At 33.3% G+C, this 25881-nt stretch overlaps 1 protein-coding gene across 5 annotated transcripts in view; it reads left to right on the top strand.

The window, feature by feature from the left end:
• Nucleotides 1–25881, top strand: part of LOC102257654 (sodium channel protein type 3 subunit alpha) — a 107684-nt gene that overhangs the window by 63745 nt on the left and 18058 nt on the right. For all 5 annotated transcript variants that reach the window (XM_005859391.2, XM_014534153.1, XM_005859389.2 and 2 more), the window contains 7 exons: nt 293–531; nt 5999–6172; nt 7131–7487; nt 9495–9962; nt 20173–20293; nt 21668–21822; nt 22804–22977. In XM_005859391.2, coding sequence (XP_005859453.1) covers nt 293–531; nt 5999–6172; nt 7131–7487; nt 9495–9962; nt 20173–20293; nt 21668–21822; nt 22804–22977 — 1688 coding nt within the window. The remainder of the gene's footprint in view (nt 1–292; nt 532–5998; nt 6173–7130; nt 7488–9494; nt 9963–20172; nt 20294–21667; nt 21823–22803; nt 22978–25881) is intronic.

Below are 25881 nucleotides of genomic sequence, written 5' to 3'. Positions count from 1 at the left end.
AATTAATCAACTATTACCTAAATTATTAGGTAATGAAGTTAATTTGAAGCAAAATATTAAATCAAAGTGTTTATTCTTTGTATTTAATTAAAGGAGAAATAAAGTCTATTTCATGACATTTTTAATGAATATTTTATGAAAATATTTAATGGGATTGTCTTCTCAAGTTTGTTAAGCTGTTTTATCAACTTCTATTCTCCAAGTAGAAATGTTCATTTTAAAAATAATGTATAATCTAGAGCAACAATTCATTTTCAATGTTTTTACTAACTCTTCTTTATTCTTCTTCTAGAACTTGAAGAATCTAGGCAGAAATGTCCACCCTGCTGGTATAGATTTGCCAATGTGTTCTTGATCTGGGACTGCTGTGATGCATGGTTAAAAGTGAAGCATCTTGTGAATTTAATTGTGATGGACCCATTTGTTGATCTTGCCATCACTATTTGCATTGTCTTAAACACCCTCTTTATGGCCATGGAGCACTATCCAATGACTGGTCAATTCAGTAGTGTGTTGACTATAGGAAACCTGGTAAGTTTATTTGAAGTTTACTTAATTCCTTGGGCAGGAGTGGGGGATATAGACCAAAAAAGAAACCCATCTGTGCTGCATTGAAACAAAAAAATATAGTCTTTTTTTTTCCACAGAAAAGAATAATCTAAAGAAATATTATAAAGAATCTCAGTGATAAGGTCTAAAATTCAACTACTTTGACTGCTGATTGTTTAGATCAACGTCAGTGTGATGGATAATGGTCTCACCAGTTGTAAACTTGTTAAAATTTTTACTGTCATTCTTGCTGGAGATAGCGGTCTAGAGAAACCATCAGATCTAAATCTAGCTCCATAAACATGAATTTTAGCACACATAGCCTCTTAAGAAATCATGTCCAATTAAAGGAACACACAGATTAATTTCTGTACAATAGAGGGCATAGTTATTTCAAATTGAATTACCTAAAACAGCAATTTTCAACCCTTTTCATCTCATGACACACAAACTAATTACAAAAATTCTGTGGCACACCAAAAAAAAATATTTTTGACATCTTGACAAAAAAATAAGTATAATTTTGATTCATTCACACCGATGGCTATTGTTGAGTTGGCTCCTGATATTTTTTAATTTGGCAACCTTAGTCAGGTATTGCATGTTTACAAAATTCTTGCCACACACCAGTGTGCCTCTGGCAGCACACCAGCTGAAAATTGCTGATCTAATGAAATGTTTCAGTAGTATTCACACAGAGAAGAAATAGTTGGTAAAATGCTTTTGTAATTTAGCCAGTTTTGGTTCAAATTATGTACGTTTCCTCCTAAATTATATAAAGAAATTGGAATGAATAAACAAGTAAGAAAAGTATTTTATTTAGTTTGTTAATCAAGATCTTCCTTTTGGCACAAAACAGAAAAAAACCCTCAAACTAGCTTAAAGTGAAAAGGGGGTGACTTGTGGAATGGAAAGGAAAGATAGACTACCAAACCACAGAAAGGGTAATTTTGTAGTTGGGCTCCAAGAAATTGCTTTAACCAAGGGCTTTGATGTAGCCCAAATAATCATTGCGTCTTTTGTCTCTAGTTCAGGAAATATGCTTATCCATAGATCACTGGTTTTACCTCTTGTAAACTCTGCACTGAAAAAGGACTGGCTCTCTTTTCAGTTTCAGTTCAAATACTCTCGTGACAGGGGAACTCTTTGGCATAGCATGGATTAGATGCTCACTTCTGGTTTAATCAGTCTGGCAGAGGGTGGAGCCATATGAAAACATGGCAGACTAATATAATCATACACGTGGAGGAGCAATCTCTAACAGAAGGTAGAAAATACTGGGCAGACAGTTGCATAAAATTGCATAAACATCTATTCCCCCAAAATGGTTTCAATTTCACTGCCTTATTTGTTTCAATAGACCCCCACCAGATTCTTGAGCAATTCTCCATCTTTGGCACCTGTAATACTGATTTTTTTTTCTGATTGTTCTTTGATTTTTCTAATCAGTCCAACCCTACTTCTTTGTTTATGCTTATTACAGCTATGTCTTTCACTCAAAATTTTTATGTACTCAATAACTCTAGTAATTATTTACTCTTGTGATATAAGCTGTGTTCAAGTAAGTGCTATATTTCCAACTGCTACAGACCATTGGTCAAGGACAACTTTAAATATAATAGATGACAGCTGAAAAATAATCTTTCTCTCAGTTTATTGAGAGTCCTAACAATATCACTTCACTTTTGTGTTACCTCTAGTAGTGGCCAACCTCAAAGATGGGAATCTTATAGCCATTCTAACTTCCTTTCCCCTATTTCTTAGTTGAAATGAAGACCCATTACTTCTTCATTCAAGGTATGTCTTTTTTAATCCTATAACTATTATTAAAATAACATTTTTAGTACTCGGTACTCAAGTGCTATTACCTTGCTAAAGTATCTATTATCTGTAGTTATGGGCCAACACTCTTTTCTGGTTTTTAAGACTCCCCCAATCCCATCTGAGCCCATCCTTCCTATACCATCTTGTTCTGCAGTGTTTCCTGATCAATCACCATCAGTCCCATCAGTATAGCCTTACCACTCTACCACACAAACACCACACACATTTTTATATAGTGACATAGAGGAAAATATCTCACTGCTGTCTACATTCACATTTAGAGTATTCTGACTCAAATCACCTCATCTTAATTCTGCAGATTTTTTAATGTTCAATTCCAGTCTTATCTCCTCTAATGATACTCAGTGCAATTAAACACTCTTTTCTTAACTCCAAATGCATTTGCAAATAAAACATGGTTGAATATTAAACACTTTCTTGCTGTATCATAATTCTTGATTTTCAAACCTATTATAAATTAGCTCAATAGCTAAAGTCATGCTCCACTTTTGTATCTCCAACAGTGTTTACATGATTGTTGCTCAATAAACAACCAACTCATTGTTTCCTATCCAAAAGGGCTGATTCAGGTAGCAAGTTTTTGTGGAATAATGTGGGCTTTACAGTCTGGTGGAACTGGGTTTGACCTCATTGCCAGTGCTTACTAACAATGTAGCATCTGGACACGTATGATAAAACATCTGAGTCTCTGTTTTCTATTATTGAAACGGATATAATACCCAACTTCCAGAGCTGTTGTGAAGGTCAAGTGAGGTACTGTGAAAACATTTAGCACTGTGCCTGGCATCTAGCATGTGCTCAATAAACAATTTCCTTCCTCGAATATCTGCTATTAACCTTTCTTTGAAATACTGATGGAAATTAGCTCTTGTATTTTCCCCAGGATATCGGGATGTTAGGGAAGTTGAACAAATGAAGGAAGAAATTTGTCAGAGTGAGGCAGGAAGTTGAGATTTTATAGAATTCCAATGTTGAAGCAATTGAATATGGAAGCAAATGATAAGAGAGGCTTTATGATAGTATTAGCAAATGGAAAAGCCCTAGACTAAAGCACCAAATCTGATTCCAAGTCCAAGTGGTCATGCTAAATATCTGGGAGTTCCTGAAAAAGTTGCGTAGATCTTTGGGCCTATTTTTCTCATGAGTACAATGTTTTGACTAGATAACTGTTCGTGCCCCAATTAGTTCTAAATTCTATGACTTTAGGAGTAGCAATGAGGATAATGAGGCAGGGAAGTGAGGTAGAAGACTGATGACTGGTAAAACCATTGATAAACTGATGTTAATGATGGGGAAACAAGGCTCATCAAGATGGAGAGTGTGGATGACAGGAAACAGACTTGAATTAACTAATCAAGAACAGGGGAATGTGTAAACTGACAGTTTCTTCTGGTTGATAGTTCCTTATTATTATTAATAACATATAATATTCATAAAGAATTTTATAGTTTAATTCCTCATATATCTTATTTTATACTAAATGTTTATATATGAAAACTACTATGTATTTCACACACATATGTAATATAAATATATATTTAATATGTAAGTAGATAAATAAAATATTCCTTATATCATTGGTGCTTAGCTGGCTTTTGACGACATTATATACCTTGGATGGTTGCATTTCCCATTTTGTGGGGTTTATAGTTTGCTCATTAAAATAAATTTAGAATTTCTATGGACTAGTTTATTACTGTTCAAATGACTGCACAGTGCCTTTTAAATAACAGCATAGAAGTTTGGGTTGAATTGGTTAACACAAGAATGTCTCATAAAATAATTGTACAACTTTCAGTCTTTACTTAGAAAGTATTTTCATCCTATTTCTGGGGCATATAAAAATTATATCACTTCTCTGCTGGTTGGGTTGATTAAATTTGAGTATCAAGAGACCTCAAATTTCTATTGAGTTTCTCTAAGATGTTCTATTTTGGTTTTTATTGTGTTTTGATCATTACTCCAAGAAATCCTCCAATCATTCATAGTAGGTTAGACAACCTCTTCATCACACAAACATTTCCAACTAACTTGTAACTATTTTTTTCCAGGGAATATAGACCAAGTTTTGTAGTTCCTAACATTTCCAACTAACTTGTAACTATTTTCCCATGGAATATAGGCAAAGATTTGTAGTTCCTAAAGATTTGTGATTACTTTTCTTGCTATAACTCTCATTGTAACCAGTGATTAAGGGTCTATGATATATCCGTATTCTGCTAAACCTGGAAGGGAACTCAGATCATGGTACCTGCTCTAAGGATCTTACAGGTTGTTTGAAAATATAAAAGCCTAAAGAAACACAATTAGCTAAAGAGATCACCTTATGATTTTCTGTAGGTAGAGATATTTGTAGTTCATTTACCTGGATAGCTTCTCTTTCCTGAGTAGTTCAATATATTTCTATTAGTAAGCTGCCTATTTCAAATAGTAGCTGCGTCTGAAGCTTTACATAAGAAATGCTATATGTATAAATCAGAACTTATTTTAGATTCACCAGGGGGAAAATAATCATGGTGAGTCATTCCATAAAATGAAAAAATAATCACATTTCAATGTACACTCCACAATGTATCTGAATTTTCATGTACCAAGCTTGCTTGAAATACATTTGAGTGAATAAATGATGAAATGGAGATTTTTTTTTCTGGATGGGTATTTTCTTTAGGTCATACTGTGACTGGGAAAATGAGATATTTGCTCCACTGACATATTAGTAAGAGTAGATAAAGATTTTTAATTAATATGATGTTTTAGGAAATAATTTTAGGAAATAATTAATATGATGTTTTAGGAAATAATTATGACTGTTATTTTGACAGAGTTTCTCCAAGGTAAAGGCTGACTTACCTTGGTAAATAGTAAGTTTTATTTTGAAGTCCTAAAATACAGCTTTTACTTTATAGTTGTTTAAGAGAATTGCCTTAAAAGGTTTCTTATTTTGCAAGAGTAATTTCATAACTCTTTGTGTCCTTGGGCCTCTTTGCCTATGGTTTTGAGTTAAGAAACAAATTTTGAGTTTGTTTTATTGTTTTTCTTTCTATTGTCAAATAGACATTCATGCAACCACTCAGATAATTTATTAATCTTAATTATGGATGTGTGCATACTGAGGATGTTCTCCTACTGCTTTAATGAAATCTGCAGTTCCTTGTTCTATGAATCATTAACCTCAATTCTGAGGCATGCACCCAGAGATCATTATTATAAAACATATGTGGCACACTCTTTCAGGAATTTTTCAGGAATTTTTATAAAATCATAGAAATAAGACATTGTCTCTTAAAAAACAAAAATCATGAACAAATTACTGTTTTTACTAAATTTAAAATATTTATGTGTAACTTCTAATAACATATAGATTTTTTCTTAATGTAAAAATACCAAAAAAAATTGTGATTATAGAAGCATAGTGTACTAAAAATAGCTACAACTCCATAGCTGCTATTTAGTATCAAATTTAAAATGTGAACGATGAAATATTTTAAAATCAGCATTTTCCTGAAAATCTATCAGATTTGTTAAATAAAACAAATCTACTTAAAATACTCCCCTGAAATAAAATGCTAAGCTTGTATCAAGTTGTCACATTTCTTTACTGTAGGTCTTCACTGGGATCTTCACAGCAGAAATGGTTCTCAAGATCATTGCCATGGATCCCTATTATTATTTCCAGGAGGGCTGGAATATCTTTGATGGCATTATTGTCAGTCTCAGTTTGATGGAGCTTGGCCTGTCCAATGTGGAGGGATTGTCTGTACTGAGATCATTCAGACTGGTATCTGCACATAGACTGTTTATATTTTCTTTTTCATTAACAGAACATTTCTTCTGAAAGTGAATCAAAATGTATTTATAAAATATTTACTTTGAATTTTAAATTAATACCAATATGTGTGGTAGTCTATGAAAATATATAAATGTTCTCTTTAAAATTAAGTGTGACTGTTTTCTAAGAATGATAAAAATGGTTGAAACACTTCATAATGATTAACTATGTAGGGCACATTTAAAAACACTTATGCGCTTCTAAAATTGTGTTTTAAATTCCTTAACTTGTTTTTGCTTTAAAGTCTATACATAAATGCAAATAAAAACTTTAGGTCCCAATTAATCTTTGCTTTTTATCAACCTTATATTAGTGGGAGCTACATTAAAGGTACATGTAGGAAAATATTTGATAGCATCAGCACTTTAAACAATAGTAAAGCAAACTTTCTGAGGTCAGCTAAAGTTTTTTTTAAAAAAAATATGTAAAATTTTGTTGGAAATTAAGTAAAATGTGTATTTTTTCAAGTGGAAAGAGAGCTTTCTATAAGTTTTTTTTTTTATCAAAGCAGTTTACTTTTATTTTATAAATGTGCAGTAAGATATGTATTTCTTTTTACTCTCAGAAATATAGTATGAGGATGACATTAATTTGCTAAATTCATAATGTCTCTAATCAAAATATTAATTTGTTTTCATAGATGTATCTGTTGATGAATCAGAAATGTATTATTTATCACATCTTTTTTTACTTTTGCATTTAAATAATATTATGATTTGATTTGCAATTCCAATATTATTAACACCTTTTTTCTGGATTTGAATTTGTTTCGTATGTTTTGAGATTTTTATATCCAAATTTGTATCCCACAGAGTTGGTCTACAATATAGTACACTAATTAAATGATGTTTAACTTCAAAAATTATATTGTGATTACTGCTAAGAGTAGCTTTTCACTTGATTGCAGCTTCGAGTTTTCAAGTTGGCAAAATCCTGGCCCACCCTGAACATGCTCATTAAGATCATCGGCAATTCAGTGGGGGCTCTGGGTAACCTCACCTTGGTGTTGGCCATCATCGTCTTCATTTTTGCCGTAGTCGGCATGCAGCTCTTTGGTAAGAGCTACAAAGAATGTGTCTGCAAGATCTCCAGTGACTGTGAACTTCCACGCTGGCACATGAATGACTTCTTCCACTCCTTCCTGATTGTGTTCCGCGTGCTGTGTGGAGAGTGGATAGAGACCATGTGGGACTGCATGGAGGTCGCTGGCCAAACCATGTGCCTTATTGTTTTCATGTTGGTCATGGTCATTGGAAACCTCGTGGTACGTATGCATTGCAAATATTCATAATGAGAACAGACCAGCTGGCGTGGCTCAGTGGTTGAGCATCAACCTATGAACCAGGAGATCATGGTTCAATTCCCGGTCAGGGCACATACACATACCTGGGTTGCAGGCTCCAACCCCAGTGTGGAGCATGCAGGAGGCAGCCAATCACTGATTCTTTTCTCATCATTGATGTTTCTATCTCTCTCTCCCTCGCCCTTCCTCTCTGAAATCAATAAAAATATATTATTAAAAAAAAAAAAGAACAAGATCAGACAGTAGCTAGGAAGGTAGGCTGACACAATAGACATATCTTTGGTTTTTCATCAATGACTTAGACTCAGATCCCAGTGCTGACACTCTAAGCATGGGCCAGTTACTTAAATTCTCAAGTTTCCAAACCATGAAACTGGAATAACAAAACTGAAATATTGTGGTTGCCATGATGATGAGATCTATCTGAAGTTTTTTTGGGGGGAAAATATTAGTGTTTTTCTTCAAATAAATGTTTTTATAATCAAGATTAACTTTATCATAAAATTTTATAACCGGAATTATTTTTATCCTAATATTATTTTGATAAAATAATAATCTCCAATATATCTTAAAATACAACTATCTACTCTATATTGAAATCGCTTTTTATAAGTTCAGAGTTCATATTGTTCACTTACTCAAGGGCATAAGTTACACAGTACCAAATTTTGAAGACAAATTTCAATGAAATAGAGTATTATACTAGTATTTTTAGCTATGTATTATAATTATCCAAATGGCTTGGAAGGAACTAAATATATTCTTCCCTGTATATGCTTTCTAAAAGGAAAATAAATTATTATAGTTTAAGTTACTCATACGAATGGACATTGACTAGATGTAAAATACCTACTTTCGGCTCTGGCTTAAAAGTACGGATGTAAAAACACAATTTGTATATTTAGTTTTAATGATTAAATTGCTCAATCATGTGTAGACAAAGCATTTCTTTATACTATCACATTGGACTGTGCCTTTGAGAGGTACATTTCAAATGAGAATGCTTAAAATAATGTTGTGGAATACCTTTGAATAAGCAATTTTTTTCAGAATAATAAATTAAGAAGCTCTATATTCTGAACAAAATTTGATAAAGAAATAAGGAAACAAACTGGGATTTTTTATTTTCATGTGGTTTCCTATCATGTAACATTTTTTTTAACTCAGTAACTACATTTCAGGCTAAAAATATTCCTATAAATAAATTTCCTTTTGCATCAGCTATAATTAATTATTCTGTATTAGTCATATTTTATCTGATAATTAGATAATTTTCCCCATGTATCCCAGAGATACTCTCAGAGATAAGATTTACTCATATTTTCTGTACAAAAAGAGGAAAGAGAAAAGTAATTTATGGGTCTAGCCTATGCCTTGGGATAATTTTAGATTTTTCTCCATCTGTTGAACTATTTGGACACAAATTTCAAAGCATATTTATGGGAAATGTATTATATAATTTGCATTTAGAAATTTCTGCTGTTATAAAAGTTTGTGGCTATTGGACAAAGGAATGTACATTTCAAGCATATTGTTTTAACATATTGCTAGGTTATTAAATAAATAAATTCATTATTTAAACACAAAACTAGACATTCCCTATACAAACTGATAACATGAAGTAAAAATGACTAAGATGAAAATATCTACTTTTTTCTCATTGAGCTAAAACATAAAAATGGGATTTATCTTTCATTGGCAACTCTGAGTAGACACAATTTAAATCTTAGAAGCTCTGCTTCCCCATTGTCCTCAGTAGGAAATAGATGGAGCTTGTTTTCCCATTCTGCCCTTACAGAAGATAGATGTCAGGTTCTTTTAAGTAGAATTAAGACATGGTGTCTGAAATACAGTAAGCAATGTAGAAGCATTTGATGAATTAATTTTAGCAAAGATCTATGAGTGTCTTATTTAAGTTATTATAATAATGCATATTTCAATATTAATGTAACAATTTTTTTCTTTTAGGTTCTGAACCTCTTTCTGGCCTTATTGTTGAGTTCATTTAGCTCTGACAACCTTGCTGCTACTGATGATGATAACGAAATGAACAATCTCCAGATTGCAGTAGGAAGGATGCAAAAGGGAATTGATTATGTGAAAAGTAAGATACGGGACTGTTTCCGAAAAACCTTTTTTAGAAAGCCAAAAGTCCTAGAAATCCAGGAAGGCAACAAAATAGACAGCTGCATGTCCAATAATACTGGAATTGAAATAAGCAAAGAGCTTAATTATCTAAAAGATGGGAATGGAACCACCAGTGGTGTAGGTACTGGAAGCAGTGTTGAAAAATATGTAATCGATGAAAATGATATGTCCTTCATCAACAACCCCAGCCTCACTGTGACAGTGCCAATTGCTGTTGGAGAGTCTGACTTTGAAAACTTAAATACTGAAGAGTTCAGCAGTGAGTCTGAACTAGAAGAAAGCAAAGAGGTAAGAATGCTTTTAAACTTTGTGTTGTATTTCTTTGAATAACCAGGCAATATGATTACTTAGTATTCTTATGTGTTTATGTTATTTAAAAGTATATTGGACATTATCTATGGTAGTATTCAAAAAGTATAAATATTCTTTATTGGAAATTCAATCATAGGAATTCCAACTTTCCATAGGACATGTTCATTTTGAATAATTAATATTCATTTTCCTGATAGTTTGAAAGTCTAATTTAAAAATATGGCCTTCCAAAAAAGAAGTGTTAACTAATACTTTCTATTCTGTACTAATTATGCTCTTTAGAAAAATCAAGGAGCCATATTTTATTGATCACTGTGAAAGTGTCATCTCCTTACTTTCTATAATATATTAGGGTTTGCTACAGTTTGTTTTAATGTGAAAGTTTATGTAGTTTTTGTTCACCTCTGAAAGTTTTATTGCCTATGATACTGTGTTATTCATTTATGAAAGAGTTGTACATATTAGAAAACTACAAATAGCACTGATTATATTTTGCCCAGTCAGTGATGAGCAAATCTTCCAGATGAACTTGAAAATACTAAGAACTACTTACAAAAGCTCTACTTGAAGATTACAGTTAAATTATAGATTCAAAAGCTACTTTTACTGTCATAGCACTAGTTATTTAAAAGAAAAGAAAGAAGGGAATTTTTCCCACTTTATGATAAGAATTCAAAGGATACCATATTAGTAGCTTAATGGTATTAATTCTGCAATATTGTGTTGTGGAGAACAGCATTAAAATTTTTACTATTACTTATTTGTGAACTTCTAATATGCCAGTAAGAAATAAGTCTAGCATGGAGTTATAAAAGAAAGTTTTAGTTTGAGGGCATAATATTGACACCCTAGGAATCAGACTAGTGTTGTCTGATTTTGTGAGCATATTTTATAACTTTCTTTTTTAAATAACAGTAGCAACAGAATTTGTATAAGTAATAAGTAGTTGACAATATTACAAGTGATAGCTTTTTGATCTTTTTTTAGGCATTTCATAACTGCTGATATATAATAGTAAGTTTGAAAATATTTTGGAAAAAGTAAAAATAGACATTAAGTGATGCATAAGATTTTTTTCTCTGAATTCCACCCAAAGTCTACTTAGTGAATTCAATCCTAATCTATATGTTGCTCATTCTAGTAAAATAAGAAGTTAATTCTAATTTTCCATCTGTTATTGATTTATTTAAGAGGAGACACCAATTAATTAACAAACATTTATTGAATACTTTGATCAACTTAGCATTCTGCTGGATACCAAGAGTAAGAAAGAATTAAAAGAGCGCTCCATAACATAACCCCCTTCAGGGAAACCTCAACATCTTTGAGGAAGCTAACACTAACTCACAAAGTAATTAAAGACATTAAAAAGATTAATCCTATAGCATTGAATAGAAGGGTGTGGGTATTGAGAACAGCAAGAACATAGTAAGTTGCTAAATGGAAGAGATAAAATTAAAACAGACCTCAAAGTCTGGGTCAAATATACAAAGGGAAAGCAAAAAAGCAAAAACCTACTAAACTAAAGACAGAATTGAGAGTGAGCTTAATATTAAGGTGAGACAGTGAAACAATCACCATAGATAAAGAATTGGTTGAGAAGATAGTGGAAAATATTTTGAATGAGTTAGTTTCAGATTGCTCAGTCTTTGAAGTAAGTTGAAGAGTTTGGAATTGGCTGCATAGTCAATAAGAAGCTGTCTATATTGAAACAGGGGAAAACCAAGAGAAAAATGATGTTTTAGGAAATTTTATTTTGTATCAATGAGTTGAACAGTTTAGAGTGAGGGATAAGTGGGGTTGTGGTGGGGAATGTAGTAGCAATCATTTGATAGCAATGAGGTGAGGAAATTCTGGAGTAGGGGAGTAAGTGTGAGGGTTTGATAAACCCAATAAAAAATCTGGGAAATCAGAAAAATGATAATGCCAATGTCTAAAAATCTTTGTAGAAAAGATCACCAGGCTTATATGGGAAGAGAAGGAATTTCATTATGATATGCTGAAGTAGAAGTGACAATGTTTGGAACCAGAGACTGGGTGAAAGGTCAGGGTTTAAAAATAGCTTCAAAAATGCAGATTCATAATTATCTGATCCCTTGAAATTACAGGAGCTTACCAAAGAGGTAAGTACAAAGAAAAAATGAGGGAAGACAAGGGACAAGACTAGGTTGGGTTCAAAAAGAGCTAGAAAAGCCAAAGAGCTGGAGAAATGTTTGCTACATTAATATCACAGGTTTCATCATCTTGGCACCGTGAAAACTAAATATCTTGAAACAGTTGCTTTCCATAATACTTCAAAAAACTCTGTAATGTCTGTAGATATCGCAAATGATTGCTTTGTAGACTACTACCTCACTGTCATGTCTTTTTAGTGGCTAAAAAAATCATAAACTTGTAATAATGGGATACAATGTCTTCATTATCAAGTCCTAGAAAACAGTTTGTTATCGGAACAAAAATTCCTTTATTGGGTGACTTTTTCAATAAGCATTCTCTCTTCTTTCAAGCTAATTTTGGATACTTGAAATCTAATTACAGAATGTAATGAAATTGTTTAAAGTGTACAGAAAATAAGGTGGGAAAATGAATCAAAGTAAATATACAATTAAATACTTTTACAAAGTTAGGATAAAATGGCAAAGTATTTTGTGCAGTAAAATTAAATTCAACAGTAAATTTTATGTCAATGATTTTTAAAACTAGAACCAAAAAAATCCCTGAAAAGGTAACAGGGCAATCAATTTTCATATATGCTCACACAAAAATTAAAAGTACACTTTTTTTAAAGCAAAAATCAGCATGTTCTAACATTATAGAGAAGATTTAAATAAATTTCAGCAAAGTTCAGTTTTGATTTTCTGAAAACTGCTGACATTGAACACATTTCAGGAGCACATTAATGTTAGCTGTGTTCTTTTTTTAGTAATTATTGTGCACATGCATGCAAGCATGTGTGCATGCGTGCGCGCGCACACACACACACACACACACACACATAACATATTCTTAAAGTGACATTTTGGCTCAAGTTTCTTAGTTGTTTTGTTTTTGTTTGTTGTTGTTTTTTACCACAAGTAGGAAAAGAACATTGAGCTGTGCTTTGGAGAGCACAGTATCGTATCTCTTTGCTGACAAAGTGAGAAAACAAGCAAAACCCAGCAGAGTGATACATTTATCACAGAAAAAAAAAGGAAGAGAAAAAATTTTACAATTCATTTCTGCTTTAGGAAGAGGCAGTAAATTAATCATTAATGTAGATGGTGTATGAAACCTATCTAATCAACTCCTTTTATTGATTTTCATAATAAACTCTATCCAGCTGTAACACAGTTGGGGAGAAATTTTTAGATAAAAGTTTTTAGAGGTAAAAAAATGAATTGCTGTTATTATATAGTATATGACATATGATATATATGGACCACTAACAAACAGTCTGGTATGAAAATAAATATAAAGCTTTGCATGAAAAAATGTAAGAAAATTTAAGGTACAGATTTCAAAATAGTGATCTTTTTCTTTTTGAATAGTCTGGAATTACACAAATATTGTGACAAGATATAACATAATTTTGTTCATTTTTATCTTTTTAAAGTTTCCATAATCACGATTTCTTTGAATTTTTATATAATTATCAATTTTGACAATTTAGTCCTTAAAAGGTTTCATTGTCTTCCTAGGTAAAGGATGTAGAATAAATGCTCTTAAGAATCATATTTGAAGTTGAATTCCAAAGCACAATCTAGCATTATCCTGCTGTGACCTTCACTGCTTACCATTCTTACTTCTCACAGGGGTAAAATCGAGCGGGAGCCATCAAGAATGCAGCTCTGGGGGTTTTTAACCAGCCAGAAACTCGTGCCACCACTTTTACCCAGGTTACCCAAGCAAGTGTACAAGTACAATTACTTTCTAAATGAATCTTGACTGGCCTGCATGCTACTCAGCTATGTTCCTTCCCCTGCCGTGGCAAGGAACTGCTAGACATGCTCAGCTGCTCTCTGCTGAATCGTGTGACACATCACAGCATGGTCAGCTACATGGGCAGCCCCAACATCGTATCTGGTTCTGCTAATGAGTTTTCCAGTTTAGTCTTTTTACACTTTTAAAAGCAATAATTGCATGATCATAGGACTTATATCTATTTTAAAACATGATAGGAATGTTTAAAGTTCAAGATAGTCAAGAACTTGAGGGCATGCATTTTTATTTATTTATCTGCTTTTATTTCGTTAAAATAAGACCACAACTTTTTGTTGTTGATTCAGCCCTTATAAGTCAATTGTATTACCAGAATGAGACTCACATAGATGTTTAAATAGTGCTTCCATTTTCAGATCTGTAAATATAATTTTCAATCCATCCAACCCATGTGCTCCAAATGGAAATGTTTGTTTTCATGTGTTTTGGGATAAGCTCTTTTAAAAGAAGAGTAGGGTGATCGTAAGTTTTTGGATATGAAGGGCCGTAGTCTGTATGCATTTGGGCACTACATATCTTGGATTTCATGTAGTTTAGAAAAGTTGTTAAATCATATGTCTGCAAAACCCTAAGTGATCACTGTAAAGTAATTAAAAGGAGGAAAGCATCATTATATGGGGTAGGAAAAGTTCCTTGTGTCTTGGTCATTAAGTAATTGGTCCAGTGTACCCATTTTTAAAAATTTCCCTGATCTACATTAATTTCTCCCTAAAATGTTCTACCCAAAACTGAGCAGGCAAAAAAAGAGAGTTGGAAAATTTCCTACTTTTGAATATTAATTATAGTTTTATGAAGAGTAAAGGGCATCTCCCAAATTTACTGTAGGTTTGTGGATTAACTAAATGTCTAGCTTATTCTCTTGACTCAACTTTTTCCTGTTGATATCATTGCTTATTGGAGCCTGAGTGAGGGTTTTGGGAAAGAAATTATAAAGCAAAAGTGAAAGGTTTATGAATATTGGCAATTTTCAAGGCTCTTGGTGAAAAATGATATTTAAGTAGAGTTTAGGGTTGTTTCTAGGTTTAATTTATAAATACTTTCTTATTCTTTAGAGATAACTGATAATTAGCTGTAGACTGGAACAAATTCAGAAATAAGATTATTAGTGAAAAATAGAAAAAAATGCAGTCCCAGGTGATTTATGCATTTTTTTTAATTTAAAAATGACCGAACGTGAGGTGTCTCTTACAAAAGCACAGATGGGTGTGTGAATAGCCATTTTAGAGAACTGTTCTGGTGCTTTAGTATATTTCTACTGAAATTACTCAATAAAGGCTGGTTTAGATGACAATTTTTTGTGTATCTTCTCAAGATAAACCAGCCTTTTCTTCTGCCCTCTTGATGTCCCTTTACCTTATCCTTCAATTACCACATAATTATTTTTAGTTTCATATATTCTGTCCTTATTAAGGCTACTTTAAAAGGAGTACAGGGGGGATTGCACATTTTAAATGTTGAGGCCAAACCAAATACAGGTGATTTATATTTTTAACCATTCAAAAAGTGGTCCATCAAAGAGAACTATTGGTTCTAGTTGTGTACTTCCTGCCTTGGATAAGCAACCCAATGGTCTCAACTATGTGGCTACCTGTTCAAGTGAAATGTCTTCATTCAAGATATGGATATGCATATCCAAAAGATCAGACTAAGGCCCGATAGTATGTCTGACCAAAAAATTTTCCTCTTCTACTTACAAGACAAAACCCAGAAGGGGTTTTGAGATCAATGGCTAGATTTTAAAGGCAATCTGTAATGGCTGAATCTTTTATTTTTGCCTCTTGAATCATACAGCAGTTTGTGAGAGTCAAACATTTGATAGCTGATTGAAAACAAATGAAATGTGAGCGCATTTCAGTGGAAGTAGGCCAGTTGCTAACATTCTCTTCTATCTCTGAAAGTTAAATTTCATTATTTAATTGGATAAAAATCAAGAGGAACATTCATCATAAGGGGAGGATTTCTATATAAGTTCATGCTATCAGGGGAAAACATGGTCTCATGGCTTTCCTGGGTGCTGATTCTGGTATTTCTGATGAGTGGTACTTGTAATTAATCTTCTTGAAAACTTCATGTTCAGGTACCATGTCTTTGAGCGCATGGTTCTTGGATCAGCGTGCAGCTTCCACAGCATTGCGCCAGGCTTCTGCTACAGCCAGGCATGTGTTCTGCGGCTGAATTAGGCCTGGAGAATGTTGCATCTTAAAACCTGCTTTCCAGTGTGCATTTGTACAGCATAAGCCATCATCCCTCTGTAGACTCAGTGATTTCTACAAGGGATGGGAGAGTCTAATCTTAAGTGCCATCCAATACGGGAGGAGCAGGAAGAAAATAGTACAAGAAAACAAATCTCGGCTTGTACTATGTGGCTTTATATGAAAGCATAAGCATTGCATCGTTATGCCTATAGAGCTAATCATGTTTTTCAAACTACTTCAGAACAAGTATTAATTTTAGTTATTTAGTACAGTCATTAAGCTCCTTAATATGAAAAAATTCATTTCAGGTTTTCTTTGCTTTTTTTTTTTATATCGTTGTAGTATCACAGCTATGGCAATATAGAGAAAGTAAGTTCTTTTTTGTATTTATCACCATTCACTTGCTTTTAAATCAGTTACATGTGTTTAAAGAGCCATCCTAGAAGTCATTTGGGTTTGGCCAAGATAAAATGTATTACAAACTACCCTCTACCAGAGTATGAATGTCAAAGTGTTGAACTTAGAAAATGTTTAGATTATGTAGATAGTATTTTCTCAATGTATAGAATTTTAAATGCTTAACTAGTTTCCTGGGGTATAAAATGATGATTTAAAACCACAGCAATAAAATTTTTTATGGATCCGGTGAATAGAGCATATAAGGAAGTATATCATAATCGGTAAGTTGTTATAATGTAATGACAATCTAAGCTTTAATTATAAATGCAGGTAAATTTACAACTTTTATGTAGTTGACATAATATTTTTATAACTTTCCTATGACAAAATTGTGGCCTATGAAGGTTATAATATGAAAAAGCCTGATTCTTCAATTTAAGAAGAATTAATCTTATATCAACCTCAATAGGGAAAGGAGCTTCCCACAGAACACTTTTTAGTGAAACGAACAGTAACCTACCAACTATGTTTGAAGCTTTGGTGCATGAGGGTCTACAGATCTCTGAACATTCCTTAAGGAGCTTTACAGATTGTAAGTTTAAAGAACTTATCCTTAGAATCAGAAAATTCCTGGATAACAGTGAAGCGATTCTCGTTGTAAAATAGGTTTGAGAAGAGAAGGCATGCAGAATTTTTTTCCTTTTCTGTTTTCAAAAAACATGTTATGTTTCACAATACCGAGCAGATAGAGGTGAACTAACTCACTACTGAACCTCTTTACATTATGATTTTGAATGCATAGTCTCTAGAGCCATTTAGAAAATTAAAATTATGTGTATCCAAACATGTTAATCACATTCACCAATGTTTATAATCCAAAGACAGTACCATAACAAAAATATGTATTGAGGTCAAAACTTAGTAAACAGTAGATCCAGTTGTCATTCAGATTAGCAGCTACTATTACTGGTGCTGTGAAGAGTTTGCTTTAAATAAGTATTTGTATTTAAATATAAGACATAATATATAGCAGAAAAATATTATGAAAAACAATAAACATCTTAGAGTCATATTAACAGTGCTAAAATGAGAAGTGAAGGGTGAGTATATTTTCAAAAGTTTTCAAATAGGGAAGTACATGTGTATTTATGTGGGTATATACATATATACTATTAATTTCTTCTCTCAGATTTCTTGATTGAGTGTCTGCCAATATTTTAGAGAAACATTTTTGAAATATGTTTTTATCACTAAAATATTAATTAAATAATTCCTACTTATGCAGAAAAATGTGTTTCCTAATACAATTAAATAAGCTCTGTTAAGACCATAATTATTTATCAAAATGGAGAGATGAAATTATCTAAATACTATAATTCTGTCTGTAAGAGTAACACAGCCCAGCTGGTGCAGCTCAGTGGTTGAGTGTTAAACTGTGATCCAGGAGGTCACAGTTTGGTTCCTAATCAGGTCACATGCCCAATTGTGGGCTTGATCCCTAGTAGGGGGTGTGCAAGGGGCAGCCAATTGATGATTCTCTCTCATCACTGCTGTTTCTATCTCTCTCTCTCTCCCTCTCCCTTCCTCTCTGAAATCAATAAAAATATATTTCAAAAAAAATAGAGTAACATAGAAATATAATTATTCATTTATTCACTCTTCATAAACTCAACAACGGTATTGTCTATTTTGTGCTTGGATTGTCTGGTATATGTGTGTGTGTGTGTGTGTGTGTGTGTGTGTATACATTTTGGTATATATGTTTTTGTATATTTGAACATATTTGGTGAAAACAAACAAGTAAAATGGACTAACCATTCTATGAAATTTAGTGTGGAGAAATAATGCAAGAAATAAAGGCTTCATGGGAGATGGACCATGACCAGGCTCAAAATAAATCATTGAGCTTGGACTGGCCAAGAGAAAGAAGCATGAAACTTTTTATAAGTAATCTCAAAAAATATTTGTTTTTTTACTGGTTTTTGTATGCAGTTGTGATGTTATCATATTATGCAACTATGATATTCTTGCTAACACTCATTAAACATTATAGTGTCCAACCCATAAAACAGTGAAATTAGAAGGGGAGAGTTGTTGCCAAGTCTAAATAATTATCCAGCATTTTCTTCATAATACCAGAATCGGCTGCAATTCTATCCAGCAATAGCTTTCCTGGGATTTTCTTAAAAGAATAATGATATTAAAAGAAAAGTCCTCGAAGAAAATATGTCCACCTCTCCAAAAAATAGAGAATTTTAATGGTAAAATTCTTGTACTATAATGATCCTATGAACCATCACCCCAAAATGATGGCCTCGCTTCTTTCTGTAGCATAATCCAGGATAGGAGGTATTTCATTATAGAATTATATTTTGACTTAATTTTCATAATCTATTTAGTTGCACCTGGTTAACTTCACCCTCAAAGTAACATCACAAAAAGTATCATCTGGATACTACTCTTCAATTAGGTCGCATTATAATATATCAAACTATATTTGCATTATGATTTTAGTAAATCAAGAATTTTGAATCAAATTTTCTCCTGCGCTTAGGAAGACATTTAGGCATATTTTAGTAACACATTAACTCTTTCAGAAGGCTAGGGCAGAGTGACCCTTCCATTCAGCTACTAAAGCTAATGGAGGCTTTGAAACCATTAAGATGACCATTCACCGTTCTTTCATTCTGAAAGCTTTACATTGCCTAGGTTTTGCTGTATGTCATGTCTTTGCATCAGTTTTCATAAAATGTTGCACATCCATAATGTCTTCCTAAGTGACCTCAGAGTACTTATTAGATATTTATTATTGTAACATTAAAGTGGTTCTTGCTAGCCACGTAGCATGTCACAGTGATTTATTTAATGGAAAGATCCACAGCCTGATCACATGTTGAATTAAGAATGTGCTCCTAATAAGTCAAAACAAATTCTGAACAATGTCATTTATGAAGAAATTCCCATTTAGAAATCTTTAGCAAATATTAAACAGGAGAGAGAGAAAGAAAGAGAGATCATTTTTCTGCTAGTAAAGAAGTAAAGTAAGAAGAAGATTATGTAAGTCAGAGAAAAATATAGCTCAAAATTGAAGTATAATGACTTTGACTAATGTTAATGAGCCATTCTTCCTTTCTAAAATTACAGAAACATGGACAGTAGTACAGACAACTGGTAATGTTCTTTGCCCTCTGAAAATTTCCATTGGAAGAGGTGGAAATTAGAATTTGACTTGATACATTTTAATTAATATAATCAGTAATGGATGCCAGCATAACAAACTTTTATCAAACTATTCTGGAGTTGGCCTGCGTATTGATGAATTAAATGCTTTTCATGTGGCATTCATATGTAGAGATCATAAAACTAGTTAACCGGTATAATCCATCTTTCCCAGTCAACCACAATGAATGCTGTCTAAACTTTATTTTCTCTGAAGTAAGTCAGTAGTTACATTGTTTTGAATAGGACTTTAATTATGTTAAATTATTAGTACATAATTATTAGTAATGTTAATGGAGTCAAATACCATTTTTTTCACACTATGACAGAGCATTTCCAATTAACTAATAAAAGGGGAGAGAAATCACATCTTTGCAATGGGGTTTTGTTTCCAGAAATTAAATGGAACCAGCTCCTCTGAAGGAAGCACCGTTGATGTTGCTCCACCCCGAGAAGGTGAACAAGCTGAGGTTGAACCAGAAGAAGATCTTAAACCAGAAGCTTGTTTTACTGAAGGTAAACTAGCTCTAATGCGATTAAATGCAATCTCCCTTCTTTCCTTACAGAGACCGAATATACCTCATTTGACAGAAATATTTCAAAGAAATGGTGAAGGCATGTTTATCCTTGTTTTCCTCTTTTCTTCCAAAAAGTTAATTTATCTATATTTCCGGATTGTATTATAGCAGTGGCCGCCACGCCTGTGCAATTAAGATGATTTGACATGTCTTTTTTTTTTCCTCCAGAATGTGGAAAAGTTAACCTTATGAGATAAATGGCATTCTGGAATGTCATCTCATTGATACAGCAATGCCTTCAGACTCCATTGATAGTGTGGTGATTTGATTTATAGCTGCTGCTGTAATTACACCCCATTCTGCCCTGGCCGGGTTAGCTCAGTGGATAGAGCAACCCGGGTTTGATTCCAGTCAAGGGCATGTATCTTGGTTGTAGGCTCCTCCCCGGCCTGGGCCCTGGTAGGGGCTCATGAAAGAGGCAACCAATTGATGTGTTTCTATCACATCGATGTTTCTCTTTGTCTTTCCCTCTCTCTCCCACTCTTCCTAAAAATCAATGGAAAAATGTCCTTGGGTGAGGATTAACAAAAGAAATAAATAAATTTAATTACACCCCATCCCTTATAGTTTCAAATGTGCTTAATTTGTGCTGTGACCAGAGCTGTTCGGGGCTGTAGCTGTGTTGTAGAGCTTTGTCAGGGAGAACAGTAGTTGTTCTCACAGCAACCACTACAGCATCTTGCTTATAAATCAATAGAGATTTGCTGATTCAGTGTGATTGAATTAAATCTGATGAGGAGAAGCTCAGAGAGTTAGAGCAGAAGAGTAGACGGAAGTTAGAAATACAGTAACATGAAAGCAAAGAGGGGGAAGACAAAGGAATAGAGATACTGACTGACAAGATGAGTCATAGGTGTGACTAAGGAAAGCACTGAGGCTGAAAATAAATTAGCTCGGAAAAACTGACAGTGGTCGATACTGGGGAACACAGAGGGATTTTCTGTGCATGAAAAGAGGGAAATGAAAATCCAGGATCACATCAAAAAAGGAATAAGCAATTTGAACATGTAGTTTTTCCCTAATCCTGACAAGTGCTATTTTCATCAATGGCCTTGAGGCAGAGAGATCCTAACTAGTGTTAAAGAACGAACCCATTTATACTTACGCAACTTTTGGTAAAGTAATTCCTTGAATTCTAGGAGTTGATGATTCCTTATACTGGAGGGGTGCTGAAGATAACTAGGTAATGAAGTAACCAGTTACCCTATAAAATGATGATTTAAGACTGAGATGGGAGTAACAAAATTTATTTTTTCCTAGTTAAGAGTAAAATTTATTTTCCTAACTTATTTCACTTACTCTTATCTTTTAGGATGTATTAAAAAGTTTCCATTCTGTCAAGTAAGTACAGAAGAAGGCAAAGGAAAGGTCTGGTGGAATCTTCGGAAAACCTGCTACAGCATTGTTGAACACAACTGGTTTGAGACTTTCATTGTCTTCATGATCCTCCTGAGTAGTGGTGCTTTGGTAAGTCAAATGCATGTTGGCAAGAATCAGGTCTTAGTAACATAGCTTATTCTCCGAAAATACCAAAAGCATACACTGAGTTTAAAAAACAAATGAGGCCTAGCCGGAGTGGCTCAGTGATTGAGCGTCTACCTATGAACCAGGAAGTCACTGTTCAATTCCTTATCAGGGCACGTGACTGGGTTACGAACTCAGTCCCCCAATGGGGGGCGTGCAGGAGGTAGGCAATCTATGATTCTCTCTCATCATTGATGTTTCTATCTCTCTCTCCCTCTCCCTTTCTCTCTGAAGTCAATGAAAATTTTAAAAAATTTTCAAAAAGCAAATGAGATATACCTGTGCCTTGCAGAGCTTGGTATCTAGGGTTTAACTATGCAAAATTCAGTACAAAATAAATCAGGACCATGACGAGCCAGATGGACTTTCTCATCTGGTGTTTATCTAACAGATGTTCTCCTCACTGAGAAAACCATTTCCAGAGACATTCTGTAACTATGTTACCTTCCATATCAAATACCATCCACTTGTCCCTAAAAATCATATTAACACTTAGGGAATAAAAAATGTATCTTGATTTATTTATGTCTGATCAATTTATTCTTTCAAAATAAACCAGGTCCTTCAGGGAAACATTCAAGGTCGTGTTGGAATAAGTCAAGTCTTTCCCTCATTGACAAAACTTCTAATTATTTTTCTCAGTGTATATTACTTCTCTAAAAGCATGTCTTTGTAGCAGTAATTGAAATAGAGATTTTGTATGAAAGCAAGGAAGAAAGCACATACTAAATCAGTAAAGATATTGACATTTATTTGACCACATTTTCCATTAGTTTTAGTTTTTAAATTTTGCCTGATGTCCAATGTTTGTCTGATATTAGGTAATACTTATCAAATTATTGCTGTGTGACCAGCATTATACTAAGCGATTTTATCAAATATATGGGGAAGGCAAGCCATTCAAATAAAATTCTTCATTCACAGGCTTTTGAGGATATATACATTGAACAACGAAAGACTATCAAAACCATGCTTGAATATGCTGACAAAGTCTTCACTTATATATTCATCTTGGAGATGCTTCTCAAATGGGTAGCTTATGGATTTCAAACATATTTCACAAATGCCTGGTGCTGGCTAGATTTCTTAATCGTTGATGTAAGTATACTGATTAATTTTTAGAAAATGATTTCATAAATCGCAAGTTTGACATTTCATATATATCTATATCTATGACTTTTGAAAACTTAGTTTCACTAATCCTGACACAATTATGCAGTTACCTTTTAAAATATGTACAATAGATACAAAAATTAGAAAAGTCTCATGGAAAACAGAAGTCCTAGAAATGTGGACAGTGGTAACAGAAAATACAGAAATATGTTCCATGCCCCAAGAAGACAGCTCTTCTTTTTCGAGTTTAGGACCTCAAATTCAGGAATAGCTAAAAAAATTTCTGCTAATTGACAGATCTAAGCATTTATCTTATTAACAGTTAAATTAAAGTAAGTTCAAGGAAGTAAAATCAAGACAAGCTTTGGGGCCAGGCATTGTGAGAACTACCTCTTACACTTACTAGGGAACATGCTATTAAATAATGTTAAAATAAACTATACTGTATTCATTCAGTCACATACACACAGAGACAGTGAAATGCATTTCTAGTCTTAAACCAGTAGCTATATAACCCAGTAGTAATCAAATATTTAGCACGCAAAGAGTTAGGTGTAGGAGTCCTGCTCTAAACTGATTGTCCTGGGGTGAGTAGTCATAGGAATGTTGGCAGTAGTGGAATCTGTTTAACTTGCAGTCTATTTTTTTATTTTTATTTTAAGCAATGTAGTGGCACTGGGGCAAAATGATAGTTACCTGGTTCTTTGTAGTCTGTGCTATTCCATTGCACAAGGCTTCACAGCCTCCCAGCAAGTACCTCTAGCTGTTTCATAGCAATCATAAAGCACTTTATTTTTAGCTCTAACACTTGGCACTATAAATCAATGATTGTCATATGTGTGCATTCATTCTTTTTATCATTTTTGACAAGTATGGGCTTATCTAAATTCTACTTTCCTTTCTCTCACACATACATACTCATAATTCTATAACCAAAATGTGTTTAACCCTTTGAGTTGAAAAGAAATCTGGTGCTGAGTCACTTTTAATAGACCAGAAATAACTTCCAATTTCCATGGCTGGTCTTTAATGATTAATAGAGATGAGTCTCAATATTGTCCTGAAAAGCTATCCATCAAAGTTAAGTTTAATATTCTCATATTCTGAAGCTGGAATGGACCTTAAAGAATATCTAGCCTTTATTCTAGATAGTTTTCTGAAGAGTTTATTCTAAACTGAAGCCTCAGTTTTAAAAATTTTCCTAAAATAACACAACTTAGTAACAAAGCTGAGATTAGTGTCCAAATTTCCTAATTCTAAATTCAGTGTTCCTTACCCGCCCCCACTCCCAGATTTCATATTTAACTGGTACAAATGTAATATTTTTTTCAGACTGGCCTTGGGATTTAGCATTTATAATCTCTAGCTTCTCCCTGAAATGATTGAACACTAAATATATTTAAGAATCTTCTCTGGTTAGAAAAGATTTTGCCATGTATTAAGATAATCCACAAATGTGATAGAACTCCAGAAAACTCTGAAGTTTACTGAATATTTACATTTAATGAAAAAATGTACATTAACTGAAATACTTATTACATTGCATTTTTAGTATTTCCATATATTTTCCTCATGCAGAAGACATGAATACCATGCAAAAATCTCTCAAGAGCAGGGGTATTGTATCATCTTTGTATCCTTAACCACCTTATGTAAATGGTTATTCAGGTGTCTATTAAATAATGTCAAAAATGAATAAATTAATGAAAAAGAATGGTTCCCAAAAAATTACTTTCTTTTTAGTGGGACTGAATTAGTAGATTAGAACTGGGTACTTAAAGTCTTCTGTCATTGGGTAAATTATATTATCTTAAATGGGTCTATTTTCTTCTTTCTCCTAAAGCAGGAACTGAAATATATGAATTACTGTAATCTCAGATAACAATTCTTTCTCAGACCACTAGGCTAATGTAAATGTAGAGTTAAAACAGTTTTTGAAAGTATAAGTAAAATATATGTAAAAGGGGTTAACAATCTATCAGGTATTTTTGCAGTCACAAAACTAAACAGCTATAGAATTTTTTTAAAAAAATCTGAGGTATAAATGAAGTATGTCATACCTGAAGCAATATACTTTCAAACGTTGAAAAATTTACTTATGTAAAAAATGTACTCTATTTTATTCTCTACCTAAAAGTAAAAGTAAATTTTAGTGAGCTACCTGTCCAGCCTCAAAACATTCATTCAAATATTCTGAGCACTTTGTTATTGTAGATAAAGGAGAGATAAATAAGATAGATTAAGCTTGAGCTTACACTCTAATATATTTTTTGCTGATCTGACAGGTATAATTTTGATTCATTCACAATGGATGGCTATGGTTGTGTTGGCTGTTGTCATTATTTTGACAACTTGTGGGAAAAGAGGTCAGTGCCCATAAATAGTCAGGTATCACTTTTTAAAAATTCTTGTGGCACCTTGGTTGAAAGTCACTGTTCTATGGGAGTATAGAACAGCTAGTAGAGATATAAACAAATAAATTCTAAAAATAAGTTAATAGATTGTGATTGCTGCTATTAAATAAAGCAGGATAATAGGATAGAGAATTACTACAAAGTGGGGAACAGGAGGAGAGTATTAGCTAGACTGTCTAGGGAAGGTGTCCTTGCAAAGGTAAATGATGAGGTAGGGTATCTTAGGCCACTTGGGCTGCTGTAACAGAATATGATAGGCTAAGTGACTTAGAAACAACATAAACTTCTCAGTCCCAGATCCAGGCACTGGCAGATTCAGTCACTGGGGTGAGCCTGCTTCATGGCTCCTAGAAGGCTTCTTTCTTGCTGTGACCTCACATGGCTGAAGGAACAAAGGAGCTCTCTGAGGTCTTCTTTGTAAGGGGACTAATCCCCTTCATGAGGGCTCTGCCCTTATGACCTGATCACTTTCCAA

The sequence above is a fragment of the Myotis brandtii genome, unplaced genomic scaffold (assembly GCF_000412655.1).
Source record: "Myotis brandtii unplaced genomic scaffold, ASM41265v1 scaffold125, whole genome shotgun sequence".
Lineage (NCBI taxonomy): Eukaryota > Metazoa > Chordata > Mammalia > Chiroptera > Vespertilionidae > Myotis > Myotis brandtii.
The sequence above is the reverse complement of the archived record's forward strand: the minus strand, read 5'-3'. Positions and strand labels throughout refer to the sequence as shown.